General features: G+C 36.8%; 1 protein-coding gene across 1 annotated transcript in view; it reads left to right on the top strand.

Annotated features, from left to right (window-relative positions):
- DPY19L1 (dpy-19 like C-mannosyltransferase 1) overlaps positions 1-25,635 on the top strand; it is a 50,345-nt gene that overhangs the window by 1,806 nt on the left and 22,904 nt on the right. Inside the window, exons 3-10 of the mRNA XM_084510096.1 lie at positions 4,036-4,060; positions 5,362-5,449; positions 6,091-6,228; positions 11,846-11,966; positions 13,718-13,811; positions 18,423-18,480; positions 22,341-22,432; positions 24,483-24,582. Coding sequence (XP_084366222.1) covers positions 4,036-4,060; positions 5,362-5,449; positions 6,091-6,228; positions 11,846-11,966; positions 13,718-13,811; positions 18,423-18,480; positions 22,341-22,432; positions 24,483-24,582 — 716 coding nt within the window. The remainder of the gene's footprint in view (positions 1-4,035; positions 4,061-5,361; positions 5,450-6,090; positions 6,229-11,845; positions 11,967-13,717; positions 13,812-18,422; positions 18,481-22,340; positions 22,433-24,482; positions 24,583-25,635) is intronic.

Below are 25,635 nucleotides of genomic sequence, written 5' to 3'. Positions count from 1 at the left end.
AGGTAGAGAGCCTTATCATTTCTGGAGTTTTAATTTGACTGTGAAACTCAGATAGCCAACTGAATGCTTAGACTGTTAATAGTAAACCTATTGCAAGTAGTGAAGTATGTAATAGCACACGATATTTGCAGAAGCAAGGGATGTAAATGTGATAAATATGAAATAGTATTTTTTTCTAAAGTTTTGGTGGTGAAGGTCTAGATCTGATAAACAGAGGCTACTGCTGTTGGAGCTAGTGTTGTTACGGGGTGTTATTTTTTTGTTTTAAGACCAAACTCCAATTTAGGTGCCACAATAAAGTTGTCAGGTTTTCAAGAACATTCTTCTACAGCACCTGTGCACTAATTTTTTAATAACCCTTGAACTGAGGCCTAATTGTGATTGCACAGAGTCTGACGATGGAACATCTTCAGAAAACTGCAGGAGCAGTCCATGCTTATATGCTCCTCATTGTTACCTGTTGTGCTGTATTCCTACTTAGTCACTTTGGTAATTAGCGAAGTGTTAGTCAGTTTCTCGTATGTTCCATACCCTGGTGTATTACGGTGTCTCAGCATTTGTTGTTCACTTGGTAAATGGGTTCAGTATATTATGGCTTTTAACAATAGCTTATTTCTTCAGTATGTAGTTTCCCAGTGCTTGTCATAAGCCATTCACATTGCCTTTTTTGAACATGGGGAATATGAAGAATAAACAGCCTTAGTCTGCAAAAATCTGATCATATGCATTGCTTTTAATGATTGTTACACTGGGCAAGAAAATGGCATCTGCAGCTTCAAGTACGTGGCAGTTGTATAAGTTTTTGTAGCATTAGGACTCTAGTATCCATACACTTCCTTTGCTCCCCAGTAAGGACATTAGTGGGATCAAGGGTGGCAATTTAAGAGAGCTGATCTGCAAATTTTCCATCAGAACCTGGCTTAATGTACGTCTGGATGCAGTCAGTCAAAAACTGTAGATTTGAATTCATAATGCAAGTCTATGCATTATGCGTATCGTCTCTTCATGTAAGTAACTACATGAATTGCTGAGTGATTATAAAAGGTTTTGCTTCTATACTTATAATAGAGTAATATTATGAAGCTTCACAAAAGTGTATATGAGATTCTTAGAAAATAACCGTGATTGAATGTATTTACAGTTAATGGATTGATTTATAAATAAAACATTTACAGAAGGGAAGAATCAGCTTTAAATATATTGTTTCCTCTATGAAATAAGAGAATGTTTGCATCTGAAATATAATTTCCATGTTAATAGATAATTTATTTGCAACTTGAAAATACTATATTTTTGGCTTATTTGGAGGTCATGCATAGTACTTATAGCTAATACACATTTTTTGCCCTTGATGTATTTACTTAGTATGTAACCTGTCTTAAAAATAGATTTGTTTTATTGTTAGAGTGTGTGAGAGTTTATATGTAAATGTATTTCGGCATGTAATTTTACTGTGAGTCTTAAAAATGTTACTGAGAAATGAAATAATGCCTTGTGTTTCTGTCTGCAAATGTGAGGTTCAATATGTAATAAGAAAGAGAGGTATGGACTGTTCTGTTTCCTTCTGCCTAATTGTTGCAAAACATGCTTGTTGATTGAATATGGTTTGCTGTGTTGCTTATGTAGCTAATGTGCTTACCTGGAATTCCCTGTCATCTGCTTTTCTGAACAAAGAGTGTAAAGCTTCTCCATTAGAACTAATGTCCTTAGTATAAAAAATCTGCAGCGCTGAAACTTTTCTAAGACGCTGAATTCCACTTAATGAGAACTATACTGAGAAACTCTTCAGTGACTTTTTTTTTCCTTGAGAGTATATGTAAAAATGTGAAGTTCTAAATGAAAGCTTATGGAAATATATTAATTTTTTAACTGAAATCCAGGCCTCTATTTGAGAAAACCACTTCAGTGATTAAAGTGGAGCTGAAAGATCCTTTAAGGGAGTTTTACAGTGTTATTGTATAACCTCAACTAGTATGTAGAACATGTGACTTGAGGTAAACGTTTTCCTTTATAATTGCAGACAGGTAATTTAAAATCATTTTTCCCCCTTAGTTCTTTCTTTAATCTTACTTTTTTTTTTTTTTTTTCTGTCTTACCCATGTCCATTTCATTTATCTTTGTACACAAAACTTTAATATTCAAGTTCAAGTTCACGACTGTAACTTTGTCAAATGTGGTGACAGTGATAATAACTGCCACTGGTGGCAGCAACAACATTTCCAGGCTCTGTGCTAGAGGAACATGTGGTTTGGAAATATATATGGGGCATGAAATATACATTCAGTTGGTTTGGCATTTGCAAAGGATTTTTTCTTTTTGTTGTTCCTGCTTCTTGCCAGAAGCAGACCATCATACACATGTAACACGCAGTTGGAAGACACATTCCTTCAGTAACTCTTGGGCTATATTCTGTGTGAGTGTGCAGGTGTTTGGTGTAAGGTGCAAGCACCTGGAGCTGAGCTGTGCCATGCTGTGCCATCCTGCCTCCTGCTGCTGGAGGCATGTGGAGATCAGCACCCTGGAGAGGGGTGCGGTGCTCTGTCTCTTTCTGTCTCTGGCCAGATGCAGGCAGGAGGGCAGTTGTCCTCTTACCTCTCGACTCCAGATAGCCTAGGTGCACAGAAGGACCCTCCGCTAACCAGAAGGATTTCTTGTATTGAAGGCCACCAGTCTACCTGACCAAGTCCCTCTATCTTAATTCCTACCACTTATCCCTCACTTGCACTAGATTTGATTCCACAGTGAGCTCAGGATTCATTGTGGGTGCTACCCATGCAAAATGGAGTGGCTGCTTCTCTTTTTTTTGCACAAGAATTAAGAGACCTGTTGTGGTGGTTTTACCTTGCTGGGCAGCTGAACTCCACCACAACTGCTTTCTCACTCCCCCTCCTCAGAAAAAGAGGGACAGAAAAAAGTATCCTGGAAAGAGAAAAAAAAAAAAAAAGTTAATGGGTTGAGATAAGGATAACTTAATTAAAGGAAAAAGGAAGGGGAGGGAGGGGAGGGGGGGCTGGGGAATGGCAAAAGCTGTGTGGAACCACACAGTTAGAAAATAACATTCTCTACTTCCCATCAATGAGTGATGTTCAGACATGTACTGCAAAGCAGGGCCTCAATACATGTATCAGTTGTTTGGGAGGACAGATGTCTTCATAACAAGAGCCCCCCTCTGTTGGGTCTGTCTGGGATGGAGTCACCTTTCCCTGCAGCAGCCCATGCCCCCTCTCCTTCTCCTTTCCCACTCTTTATTGCTGAGTGTGACAGCACAAGGTATGGAATATCCCTTTGGTCCATTTAGGTCAGCTGCCCTGGTGATGTCCTCTCACCACCTCTCGCCCACCGCCAGCCTGCTGGCTCTTCAGGTGGTTTGGAGGGATGTGTGCCAACCCTGCTCAGCAACAGACACAACACTGGTGTGATACCATCGCTGTTCTAGCTGCAAGTGCAGAGCACAGCACTGTATGGGCTGCTACAGGGTAAGTTAACTCCATCCCAGCCAGACCCAGTGCACCTATACTGTTTGCTTACCACTTTATCATTTGTCATTTCTGTTGTTCCTTCACATTCCTCCCTTGTTCTGTACCTAGGTGACAACAGTGCAGCTAGCATTCCATTTGTCCATTTTGAGACTATTACAAGGCAGACTCTACTATTTTCAGCAATTACAGTCTCCATTAGGTTTATGTTGACATCTTAAAAATGTTTCAAATTTGCTATATGTAACGTACAAGTGCTTATAATTCAGTTGTGTGTCTTGATAGCTGAAATGGGAGTGTATTAGGTTCTGATGGATCACCTTGAGTGATGCAAGGTACAGGTGGGATCACCTATTGCTGAATGCCACCAGTGTCATTTCAGAGTTTCAGAGAGTTGCCCATAAAAGTTAATTCAGATACTCCTATTCTGCTGCTGCTCTGGAGGCTGAGTACCTTCTGTGCATCTCTGAAGTAGTACTATAATTACTTAAAAGAACACGATTTAGTGTTATGTGATTTAAATATTTAAGTAACTTGACACCTTTTGTTTCCTTTACAGCTGCTTTTGCAGGAGTCCTACACTGGTAAGATTGTATTTATTGCTTTAGAGTAATATGGTACTTGAAAATGTCATTTTGACTTATATTTAGACAAGCTATTGCGATAATTTATATTTAGATCTTGCCTTTCAAAACCAAATTGTCATCTCTAAGATGAATAATTCTGTTCTCGTGAAGCTGACTTAAAAGGTTTCTTAAGCCTGTTCAGCCAAGAGTGAAGCCTGTTTTGCAGCTGGAAAATCATTGGAATCGTAGAATATCCTGAGTTGGAGGGGATCCACGGGGATCATAGTTCAGCTATGTAAATTCATCTGCATTTCCTCTAGCAGTCCTTTTTTCCCCTGAGTGGGTTTTGAAGGTCCAGGTAAACCCTTTCAACTTCTTCCTTTGTTCTGCTTATTTACATAGTGCTTCAATTTCTTAGTTTTGCATCATATTCTCTTTGACCTCTTCAGAGAGGTCTGGCCAATGTTTTCTTTGTGTACAGAATGGCCTTTCAAGTAGTTTTTGTCAATGTAATCCCCACATTTCAGGGTCCATCCTAATCCTCACCTTTCGTGTTTTGTAGGGACCTGAAACAGAGTGGTTTCTACAGTGATTTTCACCCAGCTGCCTTTGCTGAGATAACAAGTTTCTTCCACTGTGTTTTTGTTTCCTACCTTAAAAAGAACTATTGATTTTAGTAGTCTGCTTCTTGCAAATTCCTGTTCAAAAGCAGGGCCGTGTACACTGCTCCGTTTCTTTTCCATCCTCTTTCAAGAGGAAGTTCCACTTGGACTTTACAGATTTTTGCCTCCAAAATTATTTGCATTTTTCCTGTCCTTTTTTTCTTAGTTGCACATTTATTTAAATAATGTTAATGGTCCTCATTTCTATGTATAATCACAGATGTCTGCATTAAAATACAACTCAGGGAAGTTTTTAGCAGAGAAAACCTACACTACGTACATTTACACCATAGTATTTCCACCAGTTTTTAATCTGTACTTCTTTTCATTTGTAGGATATTTGAAATTTATTTCCAAATATTTGCTAATTTTAACAGCATTACAGTTTTGTTTCTAAAAAGCATTAGGGTATTTTGAAGTGCAGACGTTTAAACTTATTCCATAATAACATTTGATAAATAGTCTATGGATCCCATTTTTCCATTCAAGGTTGTCTGAACAGAGGAGAATGTTGATACGGTGCCCGAGTAAAATAGCAGTTTATAAGTAGACTTTGGGTCTGTGGTGAATGTTTTGCCAGCTGTTCCTTGGTGTGTAGGACTTAATAAAGGTTCTAAAATGCCTGACTCAGAATTAATTATTGTTATTCTTTAACAGGTGTCACATAACAACTCTTTTTGAAAATGACCGTCACTTTTCTCATCTGTCAACGCTAGAAAGAGAAATGGCCTTTCGCACGGAAATGGTTAGATTATCTTTTAATAACAATTCAGTGATTGCAAAGCTTCTCTTCATAATATTGTGATTGTGGGCTTTCCAAAATTTCTTAATACTGTCTGGATAAGTAAAAATATTTTGATATCTTGCATCTAACATGCATTATGGTTTTACGTATAGAGCATTTGTGTGTCTTGAAGTTGATAACATTGTGAATGTATCTCTTCACAGTTCGCTTCAAATATGATTTAAAAATGTGATTCTAGAGGACCTAAAATACAGAACTGCAAAAGTCTGATAGCAAACTTCTGATTATAGTCTTGTTATGCAGCGGTTTTTAAAGTCATTTTTAATTAATGTTTGCATATGCATACACCTTTTGGCAGCTTTTATTAGTTTGAGAATTATGGAATATTATGCTAATGCATAGTTAGCTAACCAAATGAGAGATTCCAGACATTGTGTTATGACTCAGACGGTAAGGAAGCCCACACTGGTTGTTTCAGTGGCAGTAATAGGAAGAGATTTGAAAACAGGGAAGTCATCTTGAATAATTTTTTCCTATTTGTTCTAATACAAAAATAATTTTAAAATTGAAGCTTGCATGTGGTGGTTCATGAAGCAGAAGTGATCTCTTTAATGATAAATAATAATTCTGCTCTCCTGTAGGGTCTTTATTATTCCTACTTCAAGATAATTATTGAGGCACCATCATTTTGGAATGGACTGTGGGCAATTATGAATGACAAACTAACTGAATATCCTTTAGTGATTAACACCTTACAAAGGTTCAATCTTTACCCAGAGGTGAGTTATGTTTTGAAAATAAGATCCTTAAATATATGAGAAATCTCTGGTTTCTTTAGGCTTGATTATAAATTGTGAGAAATGTTACTCTGGAAAGTGTAAAGATACAGTGATTAATGAAGTGTTGCTTAAATACTATATTTTAGTTCCAGATTTAAAATGTGAAAGTTAACTTCATAAACTGTGGTCAATTGCCATTGTTATTAACTGTTCTTGGACTTCAAGTATGTTCAACCAAATGCAGATACTCTCTGCATCCTGGTATTTCATACCCTACAGTTTCAATCCAGTTCTATACTCCCTGTTTATTTTTGTTCTTTTTTTCTGGAAGTAATTAGCCGACATGGTGTACTTCAGGAAACACGATATACGAAGTATAAGTGATATGTGACTATGTCTGCAGCAGTGAAGATGCTGAGAGGTTATTTTGGCTTGCATTTTGTGTAGGATGATAAACTAATGAATCATCATAGTCTACTGTGGCCTTAAAATCCATGAATGGTAATAGTTTATTTTGCTAGTTGTGGAAGAAATTCCTCTTTAGAAGACTGTCTGCTGTTGTTTTGTATGTGCTTGTTACCTGATTGCATTAAGTTTTCTCTGCTTTTTTTTTGTCACTAAAGAGAAGATGTCATTAAGTACAGAAATGTTTGTTTTTCTCTCTTGCAGTGTTGCCTGTGTCTCTTAAATATTTTGCAGAAGGGAAACTCTTTTGGTTAATGTACATTTATGTAACTCCATGTGTCAGGAACAACTTGTTTCTTGGAGAACCAGGGACTCATAATGGCTGTAATTGCTGATTACTAGCATTTATACTCATTCTCCTGCTCTGTCAGAGCAGAGCTGCTTCCAGGAGCTGTATGTGTAAGAGCTCCCAGCATGCATGTATTTTTACAACTGGCATGTTGTGATTTCATTTGCTTTTTAATTTCTTGCTCTGGAAGTACTAAATGCTATAGGCTGTTGCTTTTCGTTATCCTCTTGTTGTCATGTGTGGTGATTGGTTGTTTTTCTTGTTCGTACTCCAAAGTGATTGCAGTTCAGTTCTAGAAATGCAACATTAGGAATGTGTGCTGTATTTGAGTAATATGGTTACTTTCTTTAGCTGAGAAAGATTTTCTGACTTCAGCTAGTGCCTGACTTGGAAAACAAAGGTAACTTCTCGAGTGAACTTCCTCTTAGAGAATCATCAATACCACCATGAAAGATGACTAAGTAAATTGCTCTTGTTTTGATTTCAACACCCAATAAGATACAGTAGCTTGACTTCCTGTAAAAACATTGAGTAGATTACTGTGCAAAAAATGTAGGCTTGTCTGTTCATTCTGAGTTTTCTAGGGTCTTACTGGCTTATTGAACTTGGTGATAAAGTATGAGTTCATTCATCTTTTCTGTGCCTGTGTGAACATGCAGAACAGACAAGTGGTCTCCTCTGCTCCTTTCAGTCAGTTGCTACTTGATGTCTAGCCTTCCTGTAAACAGCTTTTTTAAAAAGCATGTTTCTTGAGTGCTCTTGTTTCCACATAACTGTATCTATAAAGTAGTGAACAGGTGCAACTTGACTTCTAAAGCGTGTTCTCCAAATTTATCTAGTTTTACTTGTGATGGGTGGTAGGAAGATGCTTGTGGACTTATTAGTTGGCAGTGAATTTTTTTCTTCTGATACCCAGTACCCAGTCATGTTTCCTAAAAGTGTTTAATTTCCTGTTTAATATTGTAGAAGCTTTCCAGCTCTTTCTGCCCAATAGAAGCATTAAGGCTGAATTCCAGTAAAAATTTGTGTGTAGTGGATCTCAAAATCAATTGCATCAAAAATATCCTTGAAATCCAGTTATTAAACAGGATGTAAAAGCCATTAATAGAATAGCTTACCTGCACGTACAGCTGATATTAGCCATGAAAACTTAAAAACAAATAAAACCCCCCAAAACAGTCTGTAATGAACACTTCATCATCTTTGTAAATGATGAAGTAAACAAAACAAAACAAACAAACAAAAAAAAAACAAACGAAAACATTCTTTACAATTGCACAATGTTATAGTGCCAAATAAAGTTTTGGTTTTCTGGGTATTTGCTGCAGTTAGGCAGTTTCAGTAGCTGTGTAGGTGTTTTCATTATGTGGACCCTGATGTGAAGTGACAGAGAGATAATGTGTTAATTTCATGTTAATAACTGGTTTGCTCTCTGTCTGCTCACCTTTACAGAACAGTTGATATTTCTGTGTGTAGTAAGAATGATGAAAATTTGAGTTGGAGTGATAAGTGTTGCAAAGACCCATGTAGTTGGGGTTAAGTGCTTAATCAAAGGCAAGTAGTAAAAGTAATTGACTTTTCTACATGTTCTTTAACAGCAAAGGACTGGTCCACAGAGGATTCCCTGAGTGTGAGAGCCAATCTATTCTTTTCCAAGTTTCACATTTACTGACCCATCCAGTATGGGACAGATGAAATTCCAAAAATGTCATTGTGTTCTAATTGATCTAGCAATTTTGTGCTACTGGTTTGCTTCCATTTTTATGTGCGTGTTTACTGTTTCATGTGAAATAGCTTTTGGTAAAAATGTTTCTGTGCTTTGTAGGAAGTACCTAAAGCCCTTGGTAGCATTTTTAGGGAGTATTCATGTGTGGTAACATCTGCAGCTGACATAAGCAGTTGTGACATAAAAAGGTTAAGTTGGTAAATCAGATTTATTTATTTTTTTTCCAACATCGGTTCAGCAAGAATGCTTTATGTGCTTGGGGTAATGACAGCTTCAGGGCTGGTGGTGCAAGCATGCTAGACAGGTGTGTCTCTAAGCTTCCATTCACATTCTGTTGGCAGTGTACAAACCATGATCAGGTGATGAGAGGAAGGATTTGGAATTGGTTCCCAGCGTTGTTGTTGTCTACCTGAAGAGGGGGCAAGTGTCTGGTTCTTGTATGCACACATGCACAGCAAGAAGTGCCAGGGCACAGATGGTGAGGGAGTCCCCAGGACTTCAGAATAGTGTACTACACAGGACACAATATTGAGGCAAGGAGTCTGGGTCTAGACAGAAAGATGCAGTTATGTTTGGAATATATAAGGTTTATGTTGCGAGAGCATAAAGAGATGAAATGATTAATGGTGATTGGAGTCTTAGTTTGAAAAATTAATAAATCATAGGATTGAGAACAGCTGAAGTTGGAAGGGATGTCTGAACATCATCTAATCCCACTCAAAGCAAGATGAAGTAGAGCAGATTGCTCAGGGCCATCTTTTGTTCAGTTTTGAGTATCTTCATCTCTTTGGGCAGCCTGTTTTAGTGTTTGAACACCCTAATAGTGTCTAAAAAAAATAATTTAAAAAGAACTTTTATATGTAAGTGGAATGACCTACACATTTCAATTTGTGCTTATTGGCTCTTGTCCTGTCACTGGGTGTGACTGAAAGCAGTCTGTCTTAGTCTTCTTTACTCCATCTATGTCCTTATTATTTCGAGCAGCCCAGAACAGGACTCAGCGCTGGAGATGCATTTTTACCAGCCCTGAAGATAGGGGAAGGATCATCCTCTATGCCTCCTGACTCCCTAAATACAGTTGAGGATACTTTTTGCTTTCTTTGTGACCAGGGTTCATTTCTGGCTCACTTACAGCTTGTCCACCAGGACACCCAGGTCCTTTTCTGCAAAACTGCTTTCCAGCTTTTCTGCAAAACCGCTTTCCAGACTGCTCCCCAGTCTGTACTGGTGTGTGGGGTTCCTCCGCAGTGCTGCAATTTCACATTGTGAGATTCTTGTCAGTGCATTTCTCTCACCTGTTGAGGTCCCTCTGAAGGGCAGCACAAATGTCAGCTGCTCCTTCCAATTTTGTATCATCTACAGACCTGTGGAGGGTGCTCTCTTGTCCTGTCATCTAGTCATTAATAAAGCTGGGGACAGATTTTGCACCAGTATTGATCCCTAGCGTGCTCCCGTAGTGACCGGCCTCCAGCTGGCCTTCGTGCTGCTGATCAGTCTTCTGAACCAGTGCAGCTAGTTCACAGTCCTGTGTCCACTTACACTGTTTTTCATCAGTTTGTCCAGGAGGATATTACGGTGCAAGGTTGAGAGCTTTCCTAAATCAGGATAAAGAACATCCACAGCTCTCCCCTCATCTAACAAGCCAGTCATCTCAGAAAGCCGTGAAGTTAGTCAGGCGTGAATTCCCCTTTGTAAATCCATGCTGGCTGCTTCCAGTCGCTTTTTTTTTTTGGTCATTAGTATGTTTGGAAGTGGTTTCCAGGAAGATTTACTTCACAGCTGTGGAGGCTCAACACCGATGGGCAACTAAGGACCACCATGCATGCCACTCTTACATATTCCCTCCTCAGAAGGACAAGGGGTTAAAAATACGATGAGGGGAAAAAAAGCTCCTGGTTTGAGATAAGAACAGGGAGATCACTCACCGATTGCCATCACAGGCAGAGCAGACTCGGGATAAGGAAAATTAACATAATTTATTCCCAATAAATGCCAGAGTGGAGCATGGAGAAGTGAAAGCAAGCTAAAGACAACCATCTCCCACATCCGTCCAGCATTAGCTCACCTTTGAGCAGCAGCAGGTCCATTCTGGGGCAGCTGGCTCTGGTCTGACATGGGGCAGCTGCTGGTTTCTGCTCGCAGCCCCCCTGCCCTGCTACCAAAGCCTTGCCACATAAGCCCAATACTTACCTTATTAGGGATCAAGCTGTTATTCCCTGTATTTGCTTCTTGCCCTTCTTAATGATGGAAGTGACATAAACAGTTTTATTAATTGCATGGGGAGAGAAAAGAGGGAATCATATTTCCTGTACGTGTTTTCTGTGGCACAGGGTTGGGACAGATAACGCTGCAGTGGTGAAACATACTTTCAGTCTAGGGACCCCCAGGTTATAACTTTCAAAGCAGCTTAACTGGAATGGCCACATTATTCATTTATGAACTCCATATAGTCTATTACATCCGGACAGAATAGCTTGATAATCTTAACTCTAGTGACTTCGCTGTGAGATTAGTTGTAGCTTTTCTTTGCATAAAATACTGTTGTTTTCTGTGTCAGGTATTGAGATTTAATTTGGTTGTTGTCATAAGAATATTACGACTTTTCCATGGAAAATGGAAATGCTGTCCTATATTGCATCTAGAAGCGCTTTCTAATGCATGCTTAAGTTTAACCTACTAAAGTTTATCTGGGTGAAATAGAAAAACAAACAAATACAAAAATGGGGGGGGAAAATAAAGATTTGGTCCATTAATATTTTGTCCATGTGGAAAAAATAAGCAATTGTTTTTTAATTGATTTAAGGTCAAGATCTGGGATTTTAATATCTGATAAACAAAATAAGATAAATGGGGAACCTTGTGGAAAATAGTGAAATATGACTTTTTTCAAATATTTCAGTTTGATTGATTTAAATTATTTCTATTCTCAAGTTGGCATAATTTTAGTCTATTACTGAATGCTTGGTCTGTGCTGAATGCCTTCAGTGAATTACAGTCAACAACACTTAGTAATTTAGAGACATGCTGAGCTTGAAAAAAGTGCTTGGTGACGGCCGGTTGTTGTGAGAGGTTACCTTGGGCAGTGAGCTAATCTCCAAGTTCCTTTTCAGAAACTTCAAATCCTGTTTTCTGCCTAGGTGGTCCTCGCCAGCTGGTACCGCATATATACTGCCATTATGGATTTTCTTGGTGTACCAACAAAGACATGTTGGACTGTAAACAGAGGAAAAGGGCTTAGTCCTGTTGAAAGCTGTGAGGGTGAGTTGTGTTTTGTTCTAGTTTCTCCCTGGAATCATATAATTGTGGCTTTATGTATGTCAGAAAATAAATAAATAAATAAATAAAAATATTCCAGTGTCTTTATCACTTATGTGCTTTCATTTGGCTAAACCTGTGTTTTGGCAGATTCGCAACACTTGTGAAAAACATGAAAAAAGACACTTATAAGAACACCAAGGGTGAAAATGTGGGCTTTGCTCATTAGAGAGTTCCTCCTATCTAGGAGTACTACCTGCCTCCTGCACTTCAAATGTGCATAGCTGTAGTCTGAGCCTTCATTAAATCGTGCTTTTATAAGATGTCCTAAATATAATTGGAGGCTGCTTTGGATGCATTAAATTTTTGTAGGATCTGTAATTCATTCCAAGATACTACATTTCAAAAACTTACCTTCTGTATTTCCTCTCCTAACTAAAACTTGAGGAGTGGGAGGGAGGGGGAAAAAGATACCCACAAAACTCCCTTTTGGAGAATATTTTATGTAGTGATTTTGCTGGGAAAGTACCCTCGTGTGACCTAATATTCAGTGTAAGAATTTCAACCTTATGTCTTGAATTTGACATCATAGCTTCTTGCTGACACTTCTTAGCTTTTTTAATTTTATTTTGACATTCAAGTATAGGCTTTTAAAGTAAATTATACTATAGAAGTACATTGCCCAGAAAAAACTGTTGATGTTCTACAGTTGGTTAAAGCTAACTGATAAATGGTAGTTTGTGTAGTTGTTTCATTTTATCATTTGAAATGTGTTTGTGTAGTCACACATTAATATTTTTTCCTTTGCACAAAGCTATACAAACTCTCTTCAGAGCTCAAATGATTCAATTCCTCTAATGTTGTCAGAAGCAGTAAACAGTCAATAAATGTGTAAGTTACAATTCCTGGAGTTTTTAAACAAACAAAACAAAACAACCACCACAACAAAAAAACAACAAACATCCAAACAAGGAAACTCCACAGCTACTGAGGCTACCATTTTTGGAGGTCATATATTCATCTTATTTTGGAGAACTGTCATGCTATACTTTCAGCAATAGTGGATAAACATTTCTGTGTACTAAACGCTGACGTTTTGCTAGCTTCTGTGTAGTGAAGTAAAGCTTTTTAAGTTGTAGTGCAGAAATGATTAGAGCCAGGAGGATTTAAAGAAAGAACAACAAGCATGTGAACAAAGAAGTGTTTGTGAATGAATAAACTGAAAGACGTGCATTACTAGAACATCTGTTGGCATCTAATGAAAGAAGAAAAGCAAAGAGCATTATGTGTAATTTATGTTTAAAGATAGATTTACACCTGAAAGAGAATGGAAGTGAGAGTATGGGGAGCACAAACCTGTTCTAAAATCCTTTATGATTTCAAAATTTCTGTAGAGAATGTTGTTACAGTAATGCTTAGCCCTTCTATACATTTCTTTATATACATATATAATATATAGGTAAAGCATCCCTCTTGGTTTGTTCTGTTTCTGACTGCACAAATGCTGTGTGTACCCCTCCTCTTCTTTTAATAGTATTTTTATTTTTTTGGGGGGGGGGAGAGAGGGGAGGAGGGGAGTGTTGTCTTTTGATTTAATCTTCCCAGTAATATGCATGGCATTTTCTTTTTTTTGTCTCTTTGTGTAGATATATTAAGTTAATCTATGTAATGTGTTTTCTTATAGTGATTGTGTAGTGATTTATAAACTATATGATCTTTTATGTATATTTGACAATGTGTTAATTTTTTGTTAGGGTTGGGAGACCCTGCTTCCTTTTATGTTGCTGTGATTTTTCTTTTGAATGGATTAATGATGTCACTGTTCTTCCTATATGGCACATACCTCAGGTAAGGCAGCTGAGACTGTTTAATTAGTACTGGTAGTCTGCTTTTACAATAAAATTAAAAAATAAAAAAGGTAAATGCTAAAATATTTTGATGGTATATTATTTGTTTGTACAGTAGTAGTATTTTTACTGTAATATATACATTGTCACTGAAAAGTAGTGGGACAGAAGCTTGTTGATTAAAGTAAAATGCTGATGCTGCAAAAACATGGAAAATTTCAGTGAAGTGATACGTCATTGATACCTCTGTGTTGTGGATAAAACTAATTATTATGCAGTTTTAAAATAACTTTTTTGTCCTGATGGTATTCTTAAAATTACCAATGTTACTCATTTTTAAACAAAGTTTGAATGACACTGCACTTGTTGAATGACAAGACTGGGGTTTTTAGTGTGCTTTTCCTCCAGTAATATTGCATTTGTTTCAATTTTAATATAACTGACAAGGCAAAATGTTTTTTATGATAACACATTCTTTTACAGACATACATATACTTCCCTTTTTCAGTGAATTTCTGTTTTCAGTATTTGACCTTAAATGTCAGGAACCATAATATACTTTGATACAAAAGAGATTCCATGTTCTGCAGAAAATAAAAGCAGAAATATTTGTGCCTCTATTTTCATTTGCCTGTTGTGCAAAAAGCTGCTACTTTTTTTTTAAGAGATGTGTTTTTTTCCCCCCCATTGGATGTGAGGGCGATCTGGCTGCGACATCTGTCACCCCATTGATCGCCAGGGTTGATCCGGCTGATCTGACTGGCTAGGCGGGTGTCCCCTTCCTCCCTCACTGCTCCATGTGCGTCCCTCCCGAAGCTGCATGCTCAGTCGAAGAGGACGCCCTTCCCCGATAGAGGCGTACTGTTCATCGGTCAAGAGTATACGGTAGCTGCGCTCCCCTGCTAGAACCTCCAAACAAGCTCAAGGTCCATTTGTAGGAGAACGTAGGGTAGTCAAGCTTCCAAGACTGCAGACACATCCAAGTGAGGCACTGCATGGGGCAGTCTGCCATTGTTTTTCATCCCTGGAAGTCTTTAAAAGACGTTTAGATGTAGAGCTTAGGTTTAGTGGGGACTGTTAGTGTTAGGTCAGAGGTTGGACTCGATGATCTTGAGGTCTCTTCCAACCTAGAAATTCTGTGATTCTGTGATCATTTTGTGGCTTCACTGATGTTTTGTTCTCTCCCTGCTTTCTCTAAAGCATATGGTGATGGTTCAGATAAAGAATAGCACAGGGCAGGAGCTGAATGTGATACTGAAAAGAGGAAGTTGCGTAGTACAACTGTCAGAGATTTGGGAGTAAAGCATGTATGTCTTTCTTAACAAAGAAAGTAAATCCCTCTTTTTTTTTTTGAGGAAGTAGGTAATCTTTGAATATTTGTGTGACTCACTTGTCATGTTTCTCTTAAGTTAGGTATATGGAAAGCCACATTTCATGTATTAATGTCACTGAAAAGTCAGTAATGTCTTATCCAAGGAAAGTACTGAGAAATTAAATACTGAGTATTGGAAGTAATTCAGTTTTAAATACAAATGATCTGTAGCGTACATAGTCAAAATGACTAGAATGTAAATGCAGTTCTTTCAAGTTGTATGCCACTAGCTAGCTGGGGTTATGAAAAATAACAAGTGACTATGCAATTTTCTGGAGGTAGGATTTTGATCTTTTTTTATTTCTTCTAAAGAAGTTCATAGTTTGATACCAAATCTAGGTGGCTGCTTAGTCATTATATCTGTATGAAGGTTCCTCATAGTCAAGGAGAGCTGGAACACTTAGGCTTTTATTTAAGGTGTGAAAAATCAAAGAACTGAATCTGGAGTGATGCAGTTCTACTGTGCTGAAGTAGGAATCTTATGAGTTGGTGTAGGTCTCCCTCCTAAAGCTGATTTTTTTTTCTATGCCTTTTGGAAGACTTTTTCACAGCACCTGACTCATTTGATGGTGGGAAACCATCCTCTAATATTTTATTCAACTTTTCTTTTATGAATTTGTTAGCAATGATCATCTCAAGTTTACATAATATTTTTTTCTAGCCTTTTTTCCTCCCTAGGTGGTTATGAAACGTATAGTCTTTTTATTTCAGCCTTATTTGCTTTTGGTCTCCTTGTAACTTTGTCTAGTGATGGAAGGTGACAGTGTAGTGGAAGACCACTCTCTTACTTTCCAAACTAGCATGTGTTCCTATCTGTGCTTGCAGTCTGTACTCTGTTGTTCCAGGAGTTCAGATAGCAGAAATGTAGTTGCTTTCGTAGGACTATTTTTTGCTTTTTAACTCCTTAAACAATTTCCTCTTCAAGGTTAGAAGATAACCAGACAGCATCTCCCTGTCCTAGCACACGGTGTGTGGCCAAGGTTAAGAAAGGGAACAGAACCATTCTTTTCAAAAGTGAGCTGATGTTGTGTTTGGTTAGTTGTAGTGTGAATCTGCAACCTCTGGTTATGCAAAGGCACTTGGAAATCTTCTGGTATGATGCAAGTTAGCTTCAAGCTCTGGAGCATTCTCTATTAAGACAGTCAAAGGGATATGTTGAAAACTCATGCTTAGGTTTTGTTTTGTTTTATTTTTATGGGTAAAGGAATGGTGTTTAGATAAGTACTTTATATGCAATTGTCAGATTCCCCGTTCCCTCTATTCTTGCAGTTGAGGTACAAAACGCCTAAGTTGATTGTCAAATACTGGATCTTAAGGAGCTACCAGTAAATTTCCCAAATCTCCTTCTGACAGTGCTTTTTCAGTATTCTGATTCTTGCATGTTAATTAACAATGAATTAGTGCAAGTCCCTGGTGACTTTTTTTTAGGCTTCATCTTATTGTACCTGGGGATTCAAAAGACAAGTTATTTTATTATTCCAGACCTGACTCTATTAGACTGAGAATTAACTGTTCAGGTCATCTGCAGTTCTTTAAAACAGAATAATCTAAATTTAATAAAGAATTAGTAGGTTTTTAAACATGGGAGCTATAGTTTCCAACAGAAGGGACTTTTCAAAAGCTATTTTGTGTATGTACTCTACCAATCGTGTTATGTTATGAGAATTTAAGTGAGAAGAGAGATCATTTGTATTCTTATATTGGCAATAGAAAGGTTTAACTACTGTATCTCCTACATGATATCATTGCCCTATTAGAAAATAGCCCATCTTACTCTATACTAAATATATCCCTCTGTGAAATAGGCTGTTTTCATTTGTTTTTCTTGAAAAGCTAGTGAGAGACAAGGTGCATTTCCCTATTATGTGCTACAGATTTTCTGATGAGTTCTCATGTAGCAGAATAACAAGGCATGATAGATCTGAGCATTCATAATAGAATTAAGACCTTATATTCTAGACTTTAAGGTTTTATCACAATGTTAATACTTTGCATAAATTTTGATTTTTTTTAAAGCAAATTTTTAGTTTATTTTTTAAGACTTTTTTAACAGTAAACATATCCTCTTGGTCATTTTGGGCTTTTAGCATTAGATGCTTTTAGTATTTGCAGAATTAAAAGTTGCGTTTTATGTGCAAGAATGCATGTTTTCTGGAGATTGTTTTAGTACTCAGCTGGTATCTTTAATCCCCTGATATTGTACCCAGAACTCACTGATTCTGTTTGACCCATATATTAGTGATGGGTGAAGATCTGAGAGGTCTTTTTTTTTTTTTTTTTTTAAATCTTAACAGCAGGCTGCTATTGCAAAAATGGTATTTCCTGTCAAATTCACAGTAGAAATGCACTTTTTTTTTTGTACAAAAGAGTTGCTTGATTTATATCACAGAATATCAGTAATAGCAAATCTAGCCAAACAGGTAGGAACATCATCTATTGCTGTTTTGAGGTGAAAAAAGTACTAAATACTATCTTTGGTTTTAGCGTTGAATCCATGGTACTAATTTTTCAACAGGTAAGCTTGATTTATTTAGAAATCTATAAAAATCCTTAAGTCAAGGGCTTAAAAAGCTTCTACATGTCAATGTCACAGTACTTTGCATAAGAATTAAATTATAGCTTTCGTTGACTCTGTTGCATGAATTAATTTTTGTATATGTTTTTGAGCACATTTGATTTGGTTATTTAACAAAGTATTAGGTTCAGATCAGTATTTGCAAAGATGCCCTTTGGGTGACTGAGCATGCAAGTTCTCCTCCATTTGTATTGCTTGGAATTTTGTTGAAACAATCAATTGAACGAAAACAAATAATAAACAAAGTTCAAAAAACTTTCTGCACTTCTCACGACCAAAGTCTAGGTATGGTTGATTAAGTAGCTGCAATTGCAGGCAGTAACTGGTAGGATTCATTGTTACTGCTGATAAAATAATATAAACCAAAGCTTGTGACAAGCAGAATAACTATTTCACATGTTATTTACATTGAAATGGGTGTTCTACAGAAGAAAAAAAAAAAAGATGTAGAAAGAGTGGTCTGCTCTGGAGTAAACACTAGCTGACTGCCTAGCTGTATTTGAATGTTTTGTGTACTCTATAGATTGCTTTTTCTTGATGCCTGAGAGCATTTTTGTTTTCCCCAATAAAGTTAGCTGTAAGTTAGTGTTGCTTCATATTTTTGAAGCTGCATTGTCTGTTAAGAGTTTCTTCTGTTGTACCTGTCTTTCATGTTCTTTTCACAGTGGGAGCCGTCTAGGAGGCCTCATTACTGTGATGTGTTTCTTTTTCAACCATGGAGAGGTAGGTCTCCCACAATTTTTTTTTTTTTTTAAAGACTAAGATCTCATTTAGTTGAAGATAACGATGTTGCTTATCTAATTGAGGATGAACATAAAAGGTTAATACAAAAGGAATAAGACTTTACTGAAAGCAAAATACGCTACAACTTCTATGTATCACTGTCCAGTGTGTCACCTTAGATTAAAAACAAAACAAACAAAAAAGCCAACAAAGTAAATATATTGTAAAGTGGTTCTGAGATTGAAATCTCAGCAGGACAGTAAGTTCAAGTTTCAAAAACATCAAGATCTCTTTTTGTCTGTGTTCCAGACATAACTGGGCTAGATGTACCATGTGAATAAGCTACAGAAACAGAGGAGGTTTTATTTAGATTGCTGTGTATTTTACCAGAAATTCATGAATACCAAACCAGCAAAGAAATCCATAAATACTGCTGAACTATGTCCTGTAGCCAGGATGCATAGAATTTAGAAACTGTAAACACACAGAGACCCCATAGGAGAGCTTCCCTCTCTGTGGATGACAGGACCTGAGGGAGGGGCAGGGGAGAACAGATAAAATATATTCTTTAGGGAAAAGACACATTAGTATGTGTATTTATGAAATGTTTATTTTATTTGTAATTGGGGTGCAACCGTGCATTTAATTTATATGTTATAAGCATTTATTTTACACTATTAATTTAGTATTTGTAAAATAGTAAAGCAAGCAAAGAATCAAATGGTGCTGATTCTAGTGACTTCTCTGGTAAAACAGTATTTAAAAAAAAGTCTTTAAGATTCTAGGAAACGAAGTAGAAAGAACGTCATGGCGTAAACATGCTATAAGCTTCTATAAATTCATGATGGTCCATGTTAAAATAAACTATTTCTTTGTCCTGTAGTAGTAAAGAACCTGTGATGCTGAGTATTCAGTGCCTAACTTAGCCATTATACATGTATATGAGGCATGAAGGCTCTATTACCATATGCATGTAAATACAGTTTATGTTAAAACACATTTCGCTTTTAGACCTAGATGGGAAGAAAAGAGAGTTCTGATCTTCCCAGTCAATTCTCAGCTTCCTTAGGTTGTGTGGTTGCATTACCAGTTACAGAGCTCTTCCTTGTCTATGTACAGTCAGGGGTGCACATGCATCTATCTCAGAAGCAAAAAGCTCCTTAAAGAAAGGAGCTACCAAAGCTTGCTTAGTCTTGAATGTGTCCTGCCTCCATGCTGCCGTTTCCCCTGTAACTTCCATTCCTCAAAATACCTCAATTTCTCCAGTCCTCTCCTCTGTTACAGTCGTGTGTTCTGTACTGCTGCCTTGGCTGTGGCCCGTTTGGGGCTCCTTGCACGATGATCCTGCTGTACCAGTTGGCTGGTGCCAGGTCAGCGCTCTCCCAGTTCCCACTGTTGCCCGTTCTGCAAAGAAAAGTGTTTGTGTCCACCCCTTGTGGAGCAGACGTGACTCCCTTAGGAAACCAGATAAAAAGATTTCAACTTAGAGGTGTTCTGTTGACTGGATGGTGAGGTTTCAGTGAAGTACAGAAACAAGAAAGGGCCTTTGAAGAATGTTTTGACCTAAAAAAAATTACTGTCTTTCACATACTGGCTGTGTGGATTCAACATGTTCCAGTGATGATGTCTACAGAGCATTAAAATGGATAGCTTAATCCTTGCCCCTAACCAACACACCCCCAAAGTAAGACACGTAGAATTCAGGAGAACTTGTGGATGTACAAGGTGCAGAAAACTGGTGGAGCCTAGTTTTTAGAGTGGTTGCGTGCTGGAACAGGCTCCTCAGGGATGTTGTCATGGTTCCAAGCCTGTCGGAGTTTAAAAAGCATTTAGACTATGCTCACAGTCATGTGGTCTGAATTTTGGGATAGACCTGTGTGGTGCCAGGAGTTGGACTCGATGATACTTGTGGGTCCCTTCCAACTCAGAATATTCTATTCTATGATTCTATTGTAGTCTATTTCTAATTTTTATTGGGAATAGCCATTTTGATTCCTTTTGTTTGCATGCTAAAATCATCCACTCCTTAAAATATTTTCTTCTTCCATTGTGCTTATAGCAAAAAATATTTACTTGAAACAATTTTATTCCTTGTCAACCTTAACTGAAGGTGTCTGAATGGACCAACCCTCCGCATTTCTCCTCTTGAGTTAGAAAGTTCGTAGGTTTCCTCTGCACCTCTTTTAGTTGACTGTCTGTTCATTTTGTGAACAGAACTCTCTTTTCAGCAGTCTTTTCTGGAGCATATGTTAACATCCATCAATGTATTTTTCCTTCAGCTTTTCTTCACGATTATGTCTGTACTAATTCTCATTTGCCTTCATTAATTTTTGCCTTCTGTCACTTACACAGTCAATTTTGTCTTGTGTGCAACAGAAGAGATGTACAGGAACCCATGTGTTTTCCTCATTTAAATTGCTTTATTTGATTTGGATTACATGTTGTGCTAACTGATTGCAGCAATGGGAAATGCTATTTCAGACTGGGGGAGAAGCTCTTAATCTCCTGAGGTTTGTATTTGTATGTTTCCTGGCCACAGGTTCAATGCTACCTATCTTACAGAGGCTGGCTAATTAAAATGGAATTAGACAAAGGAGACGGGTAATACTGTTGTATAAGCTAGGTCTGTGTAAGAAAAGCTATATAAATATTTTGTAAAAGCATACTTAGCAATTTACAAAAAAAATCGAGTGCTAAATATGTGTAAGCATGATTTTCTCTGTTGCAACAGTACATAAATACTATTTCAGGATGTAGTTTGTTCAAACTATTTCTGCTAAATACGGGGTGAAAGCCTTCTAGGTGCTAGCTACATAGTGGTAATCAAAGCTTTCTTTTACTTTTGCTGGTAAACCTTGGATTTCAAAGTGATTGTATTTCCTTTGTTGAGACTTCCGGTGTTTTTTACAACAGATTCCATTTAAAGTATGATTAACTGCTTATGCATCTGAAACACCTCTCTATGTAAAACTGAATTAGTGTGACGAATATTATTTGATCATGTAGGAACATCAATTTAAATTGGAAAAAGAGTATGAAGTAATGTGCTTAACTGTGAAGTTAATATATATATATATAAATTTTTTTTTTGATGGTCATTGCCATCTGTAAGCATTTTCTAAAGAGCTGAATAGAAAGATACAGGATGGCAGTTAAGTAGTTGAGCTGTTTGCCACAAACCCCAAGAAATTCATGAAAAGGCTATTTGATTGATTTCATTGTTTTATCCTTTGCTTTAAAAGAGTTAAAGAGTGAAAGATGTAAGAACAGCTGTGTAAGAGCTTAATTTAATCGTTAGGTTTTACTGGCCTATTTTGAAGAGCCCATTCTATAAAATTTTCTGTGTTGATGCTGCTAGAAATGTAAAATGTTTGCAGCCTAAATAACTCTAGTGTAATGAAGAGTATGTTGGTTTTTCCTTCAGATCCTCACCTCATACACTTTCTCCATGTAAGTGTGGCAAGTCACTGCCTGAATTTGAGAATGATTTCAGTTACCTGAATGACTTTTTATGTTCATTAGAAGCAGAGCAAATCAGCTGCTTTCCTGTCTGTTTCTTGGGATGTTCTCTAGCTGTCATACTTAATTTTGGAAAAGCAGTAATTTATTTTAATTAAACAGTGTGCCATACACCTTAAGTCTGAAAGATGCATCCTTTTTCCTTCTCTTTTCTGCTTCTTGGCTTATGTTTTATTTGTTTGTGTTTTGTTTGTTTGTTGGTTTGTTTTTAAACTTGTGAATAAAAGCTTGTTGTTCTGCTTTACAGAAGTACCTGTGGTCATTCATTTTGAAATACAAATGCATTGCTTTATGAAAATACAGCAGCAAACATTATCAGCTAACCCAGTTCTTATTTTTAGTGCACTCGTGTCATGTGGACTCCGCCTCTTCGTGAAAGTTTCTCATACCCATTCCTTGTGCTTCAGATGTTGCTTTTGACCTATATTCTCAGGTACCTCTCAATTTATACTTAGCCTTTTACAGTGAGTTTAAAAGAGAATGTCACAGGGCATGTATTTAAATACATTTATTTAAGTATTTATTTATGTGCCTTGCTATGCTGTAGGAATTATATCATCGAAATGGAAACCTTCCTCTGGCTGTTACGTTGCAGACTCTGCACCAGTAAAACTGCAGTCATGTTACTAATTTATTAAAAGGAAAATTTTTGCAACTTGAAGACATGATTTAAAATAAATATCACAATCACTAGTTTGGCAAATACATGTCTAAACTAAAAAAAAAACAAAACAAAACAGACTTTTTGATTGATGTCACTTCCTTCCTTTGAGAAACAAGCTGATAATCCCATCAATTGGTTTTGGCCCTCTTGGAAAGCGGTATGTTGATTACACGTAGCATAAGCTTATGCTGTACAACAGAGGATTCTATAGCACCCATAAACTAAAATGTTCTTGCAGTTTTTGTCTTTATTAATTCAGTCTTTTAAATCAATCTAGTTATAATAATGCAAGGATGCCCCTGAATATGTTAGCCCTGCTTTTCAGTGGCTGTTTCTGGCTCGCAAGGTGATTGTGTTACTGTTTTGCTTTTGGTTTGAAAATAAGCATGACTAGTTGAAAAGCCCTCAAGTATTAACAAACTCCAGCACATCAAATTCGTAGTGTATTTGTGATTTAGCTGAATTTTGTTGTAGTTATGGATGATTAAACCAAAAATATATTTCTATCATATGTCACTAATGTGTGTTTGTGAGGTAAGGAAAAAATGCATGCTGTATAGCATATACAAATACTTTGAGGAATAGTTTGTAGAGTGATTGCTAGATTTTATATTATAATGACACCTCCTCTTTTAATGCTAAATTGTGAAGTCAAACAAAACCCAAGGAAATTACACTTCAAGTTAGGTTGATCCTAGTGTATATATTCTTTATCCATAACTGACTTTTAATTAGATACATGCACTTCTGTTCTTCAAATGCTGGTATTTAAAATGGTCTTTGATCTTGCTTACCAATTAAGAAACAAGGTATTTAGCCTAGGTATTTCAGAGCGAGGATCTTAATCACCTTTTGGTGATTAAAAAAAATAAAAACACAAAACATTTTAAGACTTAACTTTCAGCTTCTCAATTAGAGATCCTGCTTCAAGAGCAGCTCTGTTTTATGTATAGCAGTCTTCTAATGTAATACAGGAAGTATATTTGAAAAAGAATCTAGAACTTAAATTCTATGTTATTTCCATCACTTAAGTAATAGATTAAACTAATGCTTAGCAGGACTTCCGATAGTTAATCTTGACAGATTTTAGGAGAAACCGAAGAGTATTTTGCAGAATTTGTTCAGACTTCTGTGACCTGTGGGGTTTGGGTTCTTTTTGGAAGAATATTTATGATCTCCAGATTTTTGGAGGCCACTTAGGGAAATTTGAATCATGACATGTTTCTGATGTGATCTCAAAGCTAGGATTAAATAAATAAAACTTTTCTAGGACAACATGGAAAATAGAGTGTTTTCAGTCAAAGGTGAGTTTCATATACTTATGATTGCGCTGAAATCCTTTTACAGGATTGCTGGCAAAAAAAGTTGCAGAAAGTAAATATGAAAGTAGGGTGAGTTGGAATGCTAGAGAAGTAAAATCACTGTTGGGTGCAGACTGTTGTGAGAATAGTTGTGAATTCAGCTGAAAAGAAAATGGTTGTGACTTGACTGTACTTGTTACGTGAAGGTGGACTGCTGCACAGAATATAGTTTTGACTTGCTGTATTACGTACTGCCAGGAAAAGACAAACTTGGTAATGAGTGACTCATCATATCGTTAAGAAACACTAAGCATTGGAACTGTTGTTTTTGGAAACTAATGGAAAAATGATACTAAATTGACTTGAACATTGTTACTTTTAGTGGATCAGTATTGCTAGCTAAATTCCAAGGTAACTTTTTTATTTTTTTTATTCCATTCTCTGTTGTACTTTTTGATAATATGCAAATATCAATGTAATTTAACTTACTGATACCTGTTCTGTCTCTTTTTCCCAAGGATTCCGAATATTAATACAGGAAGCTTGATTGCACTGTGTGTTTCTAATATCTTTTTCATGCTTCCCTGGCAGTTTGCTCAGTTTGTTCTTCTAACTCAGGTAAGACTGTGTCCACCTCTGCATAGCCTCTTTGTCTTCTTTAGGCAAATTAACTACTTTCTATAGACTGTCATTGAGTTCACAACTATTCTGTTGCTTTCGTTTTAGCCAGGCTTACCCTTGCTCTTAGGAAAGATTCACCCCATTTATCACACCATTTTTTTTCCTATTATTAATTTGAAAATTGGACACCACGCAGTCTTCTTTTTCCAGGACTAAATAATTTACTTATTTCTTAAAAGCAGCCTCCATCCTAAGGTCACTGCACTTAAACAAGTGCAGAACATGGGAAAACTTTGTATATTGAAGTACAAAAATAAAAGGTGTTGATCTTGCATTGCTTTGGGCTATTCAGATTTTTACAGAGAGCAAAGTTTGCATGGCATGTGATATTTGGCATGATTTTTGCATGATTTCCTATTTAATTTTAATAAACCTGAGAGCAGTGGCAGAATTTCTGTCTGAGAGCTCAAGCAGTTAACTTGAACTAGTGCTGACATGTAGCATATGCTAATGTGAGCAATAGGATACTGGTCATACAGCACAATATCTTAATGTTTAAGTTGACTGAAATGTAACCTGTTGATTGAAGTCCATCCATGTCTTCATACTTTTTTCCCTTGTCTGTTGCACTCAACAGAGTTGTTGCTTGGTTTGAATTGATAGTATATATCAATTGTTCAAAACTGTGTATGCAAATGTCCTAAGTGGAGAAGAAGAAGCCATTAAACTCTGTAAGACATTAGAAGAAATCCATTGCTGTAACCATTATAAGATGTTGGGTCTGACACTTATAGGTTCGATTCATAATTTCATGAATTTCCCATGTGACTTTTAGTAAGCTACCTAATCAGTGAATCTCATTTTCCTAAGCAGTAAATTGTGATGTTCTAGTGCTTTGCAAAAATTTGGGGTTAGTTAACGTTAATGACTACTTTTTTTTGTTGTTCTGTTTTCTAAAAATTGAAAGATGTGTTTAGTGCTGTGTTGTGATGACTTCCATTTTTGGAAAACCAAGTTCCTACTTTTTAAATACTCAAATATGTTTGATAA

The sequence above is a fragment of the Aythya ferina genome, assembly GCF_964211825.1.
Source record: "Aythya ferina genome assembly, chromosome: 2".
Taxonomy (NCBI): Eukaryota; Metazoa; Chordata; class Aves; order Anseriformes; family Anatidae; genus Aythya; species Aythya ferina.
This window is presented reverse-complemented; position numbering and strand designations above follow the sequence as displayed.